At 43.4% G+C, this 14,600-nt stretch overlaps 1 protein-coding gene across 1 annotated transcript in view; it reads right to left on the bottom strand.

The window, feature by feature from the left end:
• The window catches only part of wwox (WW domain containing oxidoreductase), a 128,409-nt gene that overhangs the window by 68,158 nt on the left and 45,651 nt on the right, over positions 1-14,600 (bottom strand). The window contains exon 8 of the mRNA XM_035156935.2: positions 13,332-13,596. Within this exon, the coding sequence (XP_035012826.1) occupies positions 13,332-13,596 (265 nt within the window). The remainder of the gene's footprint in view (positions 1-13,331; positions 13,597-14,600) is intronic.

Here is a 14,600-nt window from a genome sequence, read left to right as displayed (position 1 = left end):
CTGCAATTATCTCCTCAACAATGGTGTCTCAAACAATACCTGGAGGCAAAGACTTTGCAAAGGCCTCTTCATCCTGGACATTAAATTACCAACCCAAGTGCTAAACCAGAGGCTGGAGTGTTGTTCATTTACAAGTGGAAACCTCTCGTTTATCTCCTAACTTTAGACACTTTACAAGGAAGGGATTTAAATTAAAGACCCATTAAGCCGTGTGTTAACAACACAGTGCTTACTTCAGTGACTCCTGCACTGTGCATGGAGCCAACGGAAATGATCCGATACCTCATGCAGAGGTCACCAGCAATTAAATGCATCCTACTTTTATCAAGAAGTTTAACAGTATGAAAAAAAGCTAAGCGATAACAGAGTTGTGACTGAAGAGCAAATGAACCGCAGCTTCCTGTCCCGCAGCTCCAACACTCGCTGATCGTCTCTGTCTGGCTCTCCCTGCTCTGTCAGTTGAACTACAATGACCCCTACTGGCCCAAAGTGGCACTGGTTTTGGTGTGATCATCGAACAAAGAGCTTCTACCTCATTGTGAACTTGTGGCTTCACCCGTGATTCACAAAAAAACAAGAGTCAAGGGAGGAAATGTCAGAAATGATCATTCTCTTCTCTTTCTTGTACAAACTCAATTTTCTCCTCCAAGCCGCTGCTCAAAACTCCCTGTCTTCTTTTTTGTTTTGAGTTTCATTCTTCATTTTCGTTCATTCACTTCCATCCTCACAATCCAAATTATTCTCCCCCCAACATCCTCCCTTTTTTTCCTCTCTCTCACTCTCTCTCTTTTTCTCTCTCCCTCTCTCTCGAGGCCTTGGCACCCTTGGCAGGGCCTCTCCCGCTGGGTGTGTTGGCAGAGCTCGGTCTCTGATTCACCCACAGCGTGCCCTCTGGCTTAACAGGCTGGCACAAGGACACGGGAGCGGAGTGGAGAGCAGGGCAGGGCAGGAAGCAAGGAGCTACACACGGATAGAGCCGTATCACACCGACAGAAAGTTTTTCAAAAAGCAGGTGTGTGGAATGAGATGAGATTTTAGGCCTCGTGAGCAAGGCAGAAAATGTGAGATTTGAGCTGCGAGAACCACCCTGTTGGTTTGCACGAGTGTCTGGATGAGGACATGAAAGTGAGGCGCACATGCGGCCTCACCTTGAGGAACCACTGACCCCACACACCTTTATTGCATCTCCAATTAGAGGAGAGAGAAGGAGGAAGTGAGCGATACAGAGAGGGAGAGAGGGAAAGAGCAGAAAAAAGAGGGGGAGAGATGTATTTCATAAATGTAGTTCCATAAAGAGCACTGACCCAAATGGCATTCAGTAATTCTTCCCTGTGCCAGAGGAGGTGGGATAATCAGAAACTTCATCAAGTTCACTCCTTCCTTCTCTCCTTCCCTGCGTCTGCAACACCTCCTACTATCCCACCCGCTCCTGGAACCTCTTAAACAAAAATTGTGCGTAATAACTAACATATACGGTGCATCTGGAACACGCATCAAAGAACATCCCTCTATACCCCCTTCATCGCCTCATTTTAATTAAACAAGTTTCCTCCACTCAGAGTCTCGCCATCTCTCATCTCTTTGATCTGCTCCCATCCGCATCCCAGCGAAAAGAAAACGTCCGTCTCCACTTTGAGAAAGTTGTACGTGTTTGATTTTGAAGACTTCCGAGCAGCAGCACTGATTTAACATACACAAAAAAGAGGCATCAGGGCACCTTACAAAACATTTACAGGAAATACAAAAAAATAAAAAGACCCTTTGTCAAACACTTCACTGTAACGACAACCCCCTTTTTGGTCCATGTTGCGTCTACTAATATAAGAAGAACAAATTCATTTTTGAAACTGTTCAATGAATTCAAATCTGTCTTCATGACAATGTTGGCAATACATATCAAATCTGTCACTGCTGTGTTGAGATGGATATGGGAGGGCAGAAATCCGAAAGAAAATAATACAATTAAAGTGTGTCTCAGGCGCCAGGTCCCCATCGATCCGATCGCTCGGTTTTTTTCAATACACTATGGACTTAACATGGACTTATTCTTTCTTAAGCACAACTGGGACCACTCCCTCCCCCCCGCCGGGATGCAGCACTGCCACAATGCTTCAAAAGAACATTTTGTTTATATGTTCAATACAAAAAACATCAATAAAATTATCCAATCATTAATTTCCAATTCAATACAAATTTAATGCAGAGCCACGGAGTAGCCAGCTCATATCCAATAAGGACATCTATCCCCAATCACTCAGCTCGGTGCTTCGCGCTGCACATTCACAAACACACACACTTATCAATGGGACTGTCCCTAAAACAGCTATTCCTCAGACAGACTCAATACTGTGCAGAGGGGGAAAGAAGGGAAAGAGAAAATAAGGAGGATGGGAGTGGACGGAGAGATGGACTTATTATTTCTTAAGCGTCGCTGTCAAGGTCAGAGTCTTAACACTGGATGGTTTGGTCATATGAGACCATGGAACCAGTGGTGGGCCGACGTATTCAGATCATCTAACTGTTAGAAGCAATACTGCAATATAAAAAAAAATGCTCCAATATATTAAAAGTCTTATATTTAGAAATTTACTAAAGTAAAAGTACAAACATATTGTCAGCAACATGTATTTACACACAAGCAATATCATTGGTGCGGATGTATCATGTTAGAGTTATAAAATAAGCAATTCTCGTTAATCACTTATGATAAATAATTTCATTCTAACCTTAGGTTTCCACCTTAAGATCTGGCTGTGGACAACAGAAGAAAATTAGGCTTTAAGGCCAAGTCTGGCTCATTTACAGTATTTTTCTGTTGTTAATAAACGCTCCCGTCCTATTAAATACATAAAATAATAATTAATAACATTATATATTATCATTAGATGATTAGAGCTGATACATATAGACGTTTGTGAGAGTGAAAGTTGAAAGTTTTTTGCCCCAGTGAAAACAGTGTGATATCTGATAAACTGGCTGCTTTTTAAAAAGACATCAGTTGACCTCTGTTGCCTGCTCCTCTTTTCAACTTGAGACGAGCAGCTTGAGGCTACATTGACCGCTACAAGTGTGAAGCACCCAACTGTCAGACCGAACTGTCAGCGGGCGAGTTGCACTGTGGGTAATGCAGTCACCGGGTTCTGACAAGGAAAAGAATGTGCAGAATAAAAAAAGATATGTCTTGAATTGCTGCAAAGATTTTCATTAAAAAAAAAATGATGTCTTGAGTCAGACAATATAATAGAAGTGTAGTGTTATCAAATTTCACTTTTAACCTCTTTGTATACTTTTGCTTAGTGCAATAATTGCTTTTCATCATATTTTATGAACTCGTCACATGTTTTCTGTGTAAAATGTTCCCTCTGCAAAGTAACTAGAACCTACAGCCGTCAGATAAATGTAGCAATTTAAACATATTTCCCGTTAAACGTTGAGGAGCAGGAGTAGAAAGTAGAAAGCACAGAATGAAATACTCACCTCACAGTACAATAAGTAAGTGAATGTACTCAAAGTACAGAGCACCTCCACAGGGGGAAGGTTCATGGAAGCCGGTCATGGAGGAACAGTGAGCGGAAACAGAAATGAAAACATAAACATCTCATACATCATGGTTTTGATGTGACTTCTGCGACGAGCTCTAATGAGCTCCGATCAACAGGCTCATTCCGGGTCACTTTTCAAATCCATGGCAAGTGCAGCACTTCTATGCTTGATGATACAATCTATAGCTCTCTGTTGCATGTGATTCAAAAACGCGTGGAAATGCTATCAGCATCGAATATCAAAAAGGTAGTGAACCCGCACCTACACTACGATACATATCAGGTATAGAGCTGTGAGGTACATGTGTGTTTTTAACGTGTTCGAGCTGGCGAGATGACACGAGAGCCAGGGTTCACGGGTCAAGTAGAGTCAAACCAGGTAGGCGATTGGCTGATCAGGTCTAAGTGTAATGACTAATCAATGGCTGAATGCATTAGCCTAATCTAATGGGCCAGGTGGGAGAGGACAGCGCTAGATGCATGGAACACATGATTGAGCACAACATGCAACAGCAATGCAATCAATAACACACAGAGTGTTCTAACCCCAAGGGGGGTCCCCACTACTGGAATGACTTGCTGCACATACATTCAGGAGGTGCTCTGTATGCGTGTGTGTGTGTGTAAATATGTATGTATGGTTGGTTAGGGGAGGACAGAAAAGGAACCAAGCTGTTTTAGTCTGATTGATTGGATTATGAAATGAAATGAGGGAAATCAAAGCCTTTTGTTTCTGGCCAGCAGCCTCACACACCTCAATGAGTAGCCAGACTCTGTGGTTCTACCCACCGGAGAGAGCAGGAGATGCACTTAAAGACAGAGTGATAGAGAAAGGGATGTAAAGAATAAGAAAGTGAATAAATAAAATGATGTAAAATATAAGAATTAATCATCAGTCCATTTATACAATCAGGGGAAGGAGAAGCGAGACATCCTTCATACAGTATTTATGATTGTCCCGGGAGAAAAGGCACCCTCCTCTGTTATTTGACCTTCCACCATCACTCAGTGACGAGCATTATGTGAAACTGTATGTGGGTTAAAAGCATTGCTGAGCTCTCAGGTACTACTTTGTACATTACTGAGGTCATTCACATATCTAACCCCTATCAGACGAGTGTGTTTCAATGCAAATTGTGTGAGGCAGAATAATGCTATAACAACAAAACGCATATTTAACACTGGAATTAAATCGCAGATAAAGGAAGAGATATTTCTATGACTATTAAAAAGTGTCAAAACATTGATCAGCCGATCAACCAAGAGATCCACAATGAGAGAGAGAGAGAGAGAGAGAGAGAGAGAGAGAGAGAGAGAGAGAGAGAGAGAGAGAGAGAGATGACAAGTTAGGGACAAGAGACAAGAGCCAGTCAGAGCAGAGGACAGGCCTGGGTCAATACTTGCAGCACATACTGCTGACACTGCACCGCTCAACACACACACACACACACACACACACACACACACACACACACACACACACACACACACACACACACACACACACACACACACACACACACACACACACACACACACACACACACACACACACACACACACACACACACACACACTTTTACACAAAAGATAGAGAGACATCAGACCAATCAGTCAGCTGGTGTCAATATCTCACGAGGAAGTCAGGGAAAGGGAGAGAATACAAGTGTGTGTGTGTGTGTGTGTGTGTGTGTGTGTGTGTGTGTGTGTGTGTGTGTGTGTGTGTGTGTGTGTGTGTGTGTGTGCCTATAAAGTCACACGTCCCCCACAGTTAAGAAACTTTTAGAGAAAATAATAAAATGTCACTTTCTGATGTTTCTTGTGGGACAGGAATTTTTTCCGCCAGAGGAAAATGAAGAAAGATTTCAGTGAAAAGCAAAAGGCTGTTAAAAGATTCCAGCATTTAAAGGGTCAGTTCACCCAAATCACAACAAATCATTTTCCTCATCCCCCTCTTGGGGTTTATGGTGGTGGAGATTGTTTTATCTGCTGAAATTGTCTTGGTTTAGTTGATTTTTTACGTTTGCTAAATTTTCCAAGGTGAAAAGACAAGTAAGCTTTCAGTGTTGTGAGCAACTCAACCCTTTAACCTGTTTACAATGATCAGGTTTGTGTTTTTATTTTTTCATGTCAATAAATCAATTGACTAATTATCATAAATTAGATCCACAACAATTCTGATTATAAATGAATGTATTTTTAGCTTAAGAAAAAATGACAAAAACATCACAGCTTCATACAGTTTCTCAGATATGAATATTTGACGGTTTTCTGATCGCAAACTGAACATCTTTGAGTTTTTGACTTGTCAGTGAAAATAAGAGATTTAAAAAACACCTATAGGGACTGGTAAAAGACATTATGACAGTTTTTTAAAGTATGATTACTTTAAAAAAGCAGTTATTAATAATTAATCAAAAAGCAACTGACAACTCTGTGTTGTTGCAATTTATCTGATTCTTATTGATGTTACCTGAAAAGGTCAATTTTTTTTGTTACGTGTCTATAAGTCTGTGTGTGTGTGTGTGTGTGTGTGTGTGTGTGTGTGTGTGTGTGTGTGTGTGTGTGTGTGTGTGTGTGTGTGTGTGTGTGTGTGTGTGTGTGTGTGTGTGTGTGTGTGTGTGTACTAAGAGAGGTCTGTGATAGGGGCCTCTCCATCTTTGAAATGAATTAGTGTGTGGTGCCTTATTGAGTGAGGTGCAGTGTTTAAGTGAAACTGATGAGAGATGTGTGAGCAGTGAGGACTGGGCTATAAGTATGTGGCTGGGGTCACAGGTTAATCCCTATTGATTTACTCCACCGTCTGCATATAACCACACAGGAAGACAAGGAAGGAGAGGCCTGATTTACCAGCTACCACGCAGCAGTGATAAAATCCCGCTCACACATGCGCACACACACACACACACATCACAACACCTACATCTTCACTCACACACACACACACACACACACACACACACACACACACAACACCTATATCTTCAGACACACACATGCACGCGCTCTGTTACCAGAGACTAAGTAGGGTAAGGACAAGAAAATGAAGTATCATTTAATCTCTAAATAGGAAGTTAAACACCTTCTATTTAGAAAGATTGCAGAGCATGACCTCCTCGGGATCGATGAAAGATGAGATGAGTGATATACACATGAGCGTATTATCAGGAGCAAATACATTTGTGAAGAGTTGCAGGTTTTTCCTGCAAAACTGGTTTGACATGGAAAACGCACATGAACATGCAGCCACATCTGCCACTGTGGTAACAGACTTCAAAACTAAACCTGAAATCACAGCAGCCCCCGACAGACCAATAGACCAGAGCGTGTTTGATGAGGAACCCCAATAACACCCGCACGAGGCTGAACGTATAAACAACCTCTTCACAATTTCACTCCAAAGAGGAAAGGTGAAATATTACATTAATATGAACAACTATTAATAATAACCCCCTGCCTTTTTCCTCCCCACCTCTTACCCCATCACTCCTTCTCCCTCCATCTCTATCTCATTCCCTCTCTCTCTTTCTCTCTCACCCACTGCCTCTAATCCTATCATGCGGGCAATAAGTGTATGCACCATGAGCACATTTAATTTCTGCGGTTGGTTTTCAGCGAGCCCAGAGGTGAGCCTTAATAAGGATCAATGGCACTTTATCTGGGACAGCACCCACTTCACAGCATGCAAATTACACAGCAACCCTTAAAAAAGAAATGGATTTAATTAAAAAATGTAGAACCACAGGCTCTGGAAATTCAATTAAAGGATTTATGCAAAGGTTGGCTAGCTTTTTGTGTTGCAGTTCCTGCTTATATAATGAGCTTTTCATATTAAAAATCAATAGGTAATCTGGGCTAGGGGATCGGCTGCTTATGTACATTTTTGAAATCAATTTGAAAAATAGTCCATCAGCTCTGTGTCACAACATGGACGGGAGGGAGCAGTGTGTGTGTGTTTGTTTGTGTGTGTGTGTGTGTGTGTGTGTGTGTGTGTGTGTGTGTGTGTGTGTGTGTGTGTGTGTGTGTGTGTGTGTGTGTGTGTGTGTGTGTGTGTGTGTGTGTGTAGCAGGAGTGGACTGTTGAGGGAAGGGGTGATAGGTTACATCTCTCTCTTCTCTGAGGGTCACAGGAATAAAAGAGTCGGAGGGGGATCGAGGCAAAGTGAAGGAGTAGAGGGTAAGTGAGTGAGGATGTTTCTCTGGCCAGGTCAGTTTCTGGCTCTTTGGCCCGTTCTGATCCCTTCTATTAAAGAGAGAGTCCCTCGACAGTGAGGGTCTAGCTGGTTCTGACCTGTAGCTCTGGGGTAATTTAGCCCAGCCCCAACTCAGACACAGCCCAGACTCAGACAACCTCAGCTGGGGAGACGTACTAATGGCCTCCCTGAGGTGTCTGGAGGTGGACGAGCAGGGAGGATGTGGTTTAAGGCCTTTGAGTAATGTTTCTTCACAAACAAAACTCAGTCTATCACGGAAAGATATCTCATAAAAACAATAGAATTGTTTGCACTATACAAAGGGAATTATCAACAGCAACATGATAGAGGTGAAGATTTTTGTGGCATTAACCAGCTGCCAAAATCCCATTCAAGATTTCTGATTCTTAAAAATGACTTTCGCCAACTTCTTCCGCTTTCAACAGGGATATTGTTCATGCCTCCTTCATGCTGTGTAGCTACACAGGCAGGAGGGGTGAATGACTGACTGCATACAGTAGCAGACTGTCAGCATTTGATTGGTTCTTTATTGATCCGGACACGCTCTCCATCACATCAACTCATCCACAATAAACCATTTACACAGTTTCCCTGTGCAATGGACCGCATAACCAGGCCTCAGGCCATCTGTGTGTGTGTGTGTGTGTGTGTGTGCGGGTACGATTGTGTGTTGTGCGTGCGCGTGTGTGTGTGTGTTTAATGAAATGGTATCTCTGTGGACAATAATCCCAGTAACAGAATTGGGCAGGAACACACATGTCAATACAGCCAAATGGGATTGTATGCTTTTATCCATCCCTACACCAACACGTCTTTCTCTCCCTATGCCCCCCACCCTCCCTCCCTCCCTCCCTCTCTCTCTCTCTCTCTCTCTCTCTCTCTCTCTCTCTCTCTCTCTCTCTCTCTCTCTCTCTCTCTCTCTCTCTCTCTCTCTCGCCTATAGTGCAGACGCGCAGCGGGGAATGTCTGGCAGGAAAATCACATTCATTGTATCTACTTCTGCAAAAACGATCTAAAACATGGCCTCTTAAGGAAATCGGTGTATCATGAGAGGTTATGTGAACCTCATATGAATTGGCATAATATGTAATATTCTGTCTACACCACTGAGGAGAAACCTACACAGTGTCTCCAGTCAGGCTGGATCTGACCCCCACCACCACCAACCCTGTGTAGCTCCTAATCATCCAAGAGGACTCTATTACAAGGGCCTGGCAGCTCATCTAACCTCACAGAGGAGAAGGGGGGTTGGCAGGGAGACTGGGACCTCTGCTCCTCTTTCTTTCCACATGGTTGAGCACCACACACAACACGAGTGCATACACACAGGTTGCCTCGGTGTGCAGCAGGGCCGCTGTGACCGTGTGCTACATCAGATAGCAGATAGAGCTGCTGACCTTACGTCTGTCTGCAGGAGAGAAACTGATAAAGAAGACTGTAGAAACAGTGGCTCACATGCAGCACCGGCCGCCCCACCCCACTGTTCGTGTGTTATATGGTAATGTCTTCGTCACAGGGCCCGTCTCTGGGGTTAACCGCCGAGGAGTAGCAGAGAGCTTCTGGTCGCAGCAGGCGAGGCTCAGCTGAGGAGGCAGTAGCAGTCCCACTACTCCTGACTGAACAAGCGCTCCGCTTATACAGCCCTGACTGCTGGTGCCTGGTCAAAAGTTCAGCCTGTGCATATGTAAAAAGGTGGCCTGGTGCCCGAGGCAGGATCCTGGGTAAAATAATCATGCTGAAACACTAAGAAGCATGGGACGAGGCAAGAGCGCTGATGAAACTGCCCCCCGGGGGGACTGAAGTGTCTGATTGGACCAGGGGAGTCTCTTAGGCCTGTGCCCATAACACCCCCCCTCCCCTCTTTCTAACCATTATAGTGGATGATGAGGTGCTGGTGCCGCTGCCCACACTGATCTCCATGCAGCTCAGCGCTGTCTGTGCCTATAGTTAAGGTATAGATTTGATGAGTATAGGCTCAGCCCAGCTGCTCAGAGCCTGAGGGTACGTTGATCTTGAGGGAGCTATCAGTCAGTCAACAAAATGTCACAGGGTCAGCGTTACACCATGACAAGACGGTGACAACTCCACAAAGGTTACAGCCAAACTAATAACTGCAACAGTCAATGAAATTCATTCTATGCTTCATAAAAGTGTGTCCAGGCTGAGTTTTGGTTCAAATAACTTTTCCAGCATATAAATGATCTTGAAAGGCCAGAAAATCTCACGATCATACATCAAATGAATCAATCAAAATCTGCGTCAATCAAATATTGAGCATTAAATCGCTGCAACTAAATTGCAGAACTACGATAACAGCTGTCTTTTGCCTTTCTCGCTCTCTCTTAGCTCCTCTCGCACGCGCACACACTCGCACACCACTGCAGGCCAGATCATTCAACGCTGATAATCACACCAAGGGACACAGGGAAAACTCCCACTCTAAACACGCTGAATTAAAGAAACAGGAGTTACAGGCCTGGTCGCACCATCTCTGATAAGCAGATCAAGGCACGGGGAGGGGAACATGATGTTAGTGAGAGATAGTTTGGCTGATTAAAATGTCATGGCTCTTTATAGATGCCTTTCTCAACTCAGCAAAAATGGAATCAGCACTCTGCATCAATAGCAGAGTGGGCTGTTCACCCCACTAATAGAGAAGTTTCTTTCCCTTAAGTAGAATCCACAACACAAAGAATGCAAAATATAGGACGTCAAAATATATTTTTGTAATTTGCGAACAAAATACAGTTTTTAAAGATCAAAGTGGAGTGAAAAAGTCAAGTGCTGATAAAATAAGAGAGCACGAAGCACAATTAATCAGGAAATGATGACCAGGAAACCAAGTGCATGGCCTGACATGACATTGCCTTTACTACAACAGTCAAATTAATGATTTAGGACCACATGCAGCTTAAGGTTGTTCCAGTAGTCTCCATGTTGTGAATCCACGTGTGCGCTTGTCTGCGTGTGTGTGTGTGTGTGTGTGTGTGTGTGTGTGTGTGTGTGTGTGTGTGTGTGTGTGTGTGTGTGTGTGTGTGTGTGTGCATGCACGTGTTTGTGTGTCTACTCGTGTAGGGCAAGTCTATATCACTCCACCTGTGCTCCTATAAATCAAACCTGTGTTTTAAATGAGAGGATGGTTATTTGCGCAAGAACACACACGGGGGCCATGTGATTGTTTTTTGGAGCAGACATTCTGCTTATGTTTGCATCCCAGAACAATCTCCATGGATCCCGCAAGCGTACGCAAGCAATTAAAGCGATACCATCTTCATATCCCTGCAACCAATAACTGAAATAATATCACTGTTTTATTAAGCCCTTAATGTGGGGGCAGACGGAGTGAGGAGTGGGATTTTAAAGAGGATACACTTTTAGGGGCCTTATCAACCCCAGATTTAAATAAGAGCAAATGCTCAGCTTAAGGGTGTGCCTGTGTATCTGTGTGTGTGTGTGTGTGTGTGAGGCTGCGTGTCTGCGTGTGGCCTTTTATCAGACAAGAGTTTTAGCTAATCGCTGTGTCAGCACACCAGAATTTAATTACTAACTCTACCTTTGTCCTTTAATATTTACTAACATCTACACTACATTTAATTAACCACGTGAAGAAAAGCCGTTGCCCCATTCTGGAAGAGGAACCGCTCTGCTAATTGCGTCTGTGCGCTCACAACCAAGACGGCAACACCCTCTCCTCAGACGCACACACAAAGAACACACAGGCGTCATCCACTCCAGGGTACACTTTAGAATTTTCTGATTAAAGAAAGTAAGTTTAACAAATTTTGAATCGAACAGAAATAAAAAAAAAAAAATGATTTGAGGATGGAAACAAGACAGTAAGTGATGGAGTGAGAAAAATGTTCAAAGAATATAAAGAGGAAAGAAAAATTGTTTTGTGACAGAGAGGAAAATTGAGGAACTGTTCAGCTTGGCATTTTGTGAAAGGTTCTGAGGAGCGGTTCCTCCCATCTCTCATCCGATGTCAGAAGGAAGAGAGACAAATGACGGCCTGAGGCTTTGTGTCTGTCAAACATGATGGATCAGAATAACGGTTCATTTAAACTCCACCACGCTGCCTTTCAACATATCACAATTTCTTAATTGATAAGCGATGAGGAGCAGCTAATGGAAAGATGTAACAGTCAAACTATGGCATATATTAAGAGGCTATGTGAAGCCTAAAGGGTAGGAGAGCAGAGGACACACATGAAGACACAATCCCCTCAAAAACAACTGGAACGATGGGGACAATTCCTTTAATTTATGTTGTAAATTAAAACAAAATTCACAACTTCACCTTGTTTTACCTCTGAATTTAAGGGCACTGTTGGGCCATGGCAGAGGTTTGGGCTCTACCGAGTGCCATTGTAGTTTTCTTTTTATTTACATCAAGATGCAGTAAAACAACTTAGGACGAAGCAAATTTCATTTGAATCCACCATTTTTTCAAGTGAGTAGAAATATGTGACTGATGAGTTTTCCTGTTCCCCAGTTGTTGCCTTCTGGATTGATTAAACTGAAATTAGCTCAGAGTGTCTCATCTTGGTTGGGTTTCACTTGTATATGTTGACTGTGACAACAACACACTAAAAACACTGAAAACACCTAATACCGGAAATGGAAAAGTGCTAGTACGCTAAAGTACTAGGAATAGAAAATTTAGGTAATGCAAGACCCTGACCTGGAATCAGTTTGCCAAAGGAAACCCTATGAGCCACAGCCATCATGACCAAGTCTGAACTTTCTGAGAGAATCTTGATTTGCTGCATCAAAATTCAACTTGTAAACTGATAAAAGCCACAAGTCCCTGCAGTGCAGCACCTGGTCTTCAATATCAACTTCAGGACATGTCTCCACTGTATATGTGCTCTCAGACAGGTCCTTGAAAAACACGGTGGAGTCAGCCTGCCAATATGACTCTGAACTTAAGATAATGCATCAGAAAATATCTGGTAATACGTTCTCCTGATGAGAATGGGGAATATGGTAAAAACATATTTGACGGAGAGCTCATTACCTCAGTGCTCCAGAGTACATGACTGCGCAGGATAAGAGACCCGAGTTTGCGCAGTGCATTTACAGTAACCTAATAGTCGCAGTACACAGGATCTGGAATATCGCCTACCCTGGTGAAAGGATAGGAGGAATGTGCTCTCAGAGTTAAATAAACAGTGACAGGAGGAAGAGGAAAACAAACCACAGAATATCTCTCTATCTGTGAAACCCAGACTCTCCCTGAGCCCTCAGCACTCAGCAGATCAACCCCTCTCCATCCTTTTTCCTCTCCGCTCTCCCAGGAGCGTGCCAAGACAAACATATAGGCAGAGTGTGGGACACAGACTCAGAAAAAGATGATCGTAATATAGTGTGGTGAATTCACTGACATGCTTACCATGTAGAAAAATGTAATCAGCTACAGAGCTACTCTGGTGAAATGAGAAGTTACCACACCAATCCACTCTGGTGGTAAACATCTACTGGTATGGGCATTACAACGTGTTCCTCGGTCAGGTCAGGCTGCAGGTTGTGCAGTCACAAAGTTATATAACACTTTCTCATATTGTTTCATCACTTACCATGGACTTGGTGAAAGGTCTGGCCAGCGTGAAGAGAAAGGTCATCAGCCACCAGCTCTGGTGGATTGAGGTGTACATCAGGTTCCCAGGATGCAATGCGTTGGAGGTGACGCCATGAGGCGAGAGGCGGCGGTTGAGCTCATTGCTGAAGAGAACGTTACAGAGTTTGGCCCGATTGTACGCCAGCATGGACCAGTACTCCTTCTTCGGGGGGGACAGCAGCGAGAGGTCCACCTTACCACACGTGTCTAGAAGGTCCGTGAACCTGAAACATAGTCCACATCAGAAGTAGTTAGACCGTGTGTGTGTGTGTGTGTGTGTGTGTGTGTGTGTGTGTGTGTGTGTGTGTGTGTGTGTGTGTGTGTGTGTGTGTGTGTGTGTGTGTGTGTGTGTGTGTGCATCCGTGCGTGCATTTGCTTTCTTCCAGCAGATGTGTGTTGGTGGCTGCATACAAATCAAACACATGACATGATGTTCTTTAATTGCCTGCGACAGAGCTGTTAAACTCCAGATGTTTGACAAGGCCCCTTAAACATTACACTACCCGTTGTGTTATTATGCAGTCACACAATAACATTGCAATACACAAAACCTACACCCCCTGTGTATGGTGTGTGTGTCTGTGTGTTAAGAGAGAAGACGAAAGGCTCCAAACTGGCGGAACACATCCTACATATTAATCCAGTCATTAGAAAACAACCAATCAAAATGTCACCTGCTTTCCTTGTTGTGATTTTACAAGCTCGCTGCCTCTTGTTTACTGTCGCCTTCCGCAACATCCTTGCTTGGCTAAATTACAACATCTGCAGGCTTTTCATTTCATGTGCTGCAACTTCATAACTACTTCGGCAAGTAGAAATTGATATGTGGGTTGTTGTTTTTTTCAAAGTTGCTCACGTTATAGTGAAGTTAAAGTTGAATGAGGTTTTACGGTGATATTACAATCCATAAATTATCTTGTCTGGTGAACCAGGCACATTTGCATAATAAAATATTAAGACTTTGGGTAAAATAATGATCTCACTTGTACATAAAAGCACATAGAAGAGGTTGCAGCTCAGATCTGTCAGAGGTTATTTCATTAAGGATATTATTTCACCTTGTTTTGACCAGATCTGATGCAGCACCAGGCCAAAGTCAACCTGCATTGGGCCAATTCCACAATAAGCCTCTATGGTGGAAACTGATAAAGTGTCTGGCCATTACCCGTGTGTCCATCTCTGCCACCTCTGTCCCTTATTGGTCAATACTTTACCAGCGGACAAGGAG

This window comes from Hippoglossus stenolepis, chromosome 5 (genome assembly GCF_022539355.2).
Source record: "Hippoglossus stenolepis isolate QCI-W04-F060 chromosome 5, HSTE1.2, whole genome shotgun sequence".
NCBI lineage: Eukaryota > Metazoa > Chordata > Actinopteri > Pleuronectiformes > Pleuronectidae > Hippoglossus > Hippoglossus stenolepis.
The sequence above is the reverse complement of the archived record's forward strand: the minus strand, read 5'-3'. Positions and strand labels throughout refer to the sequence as shown.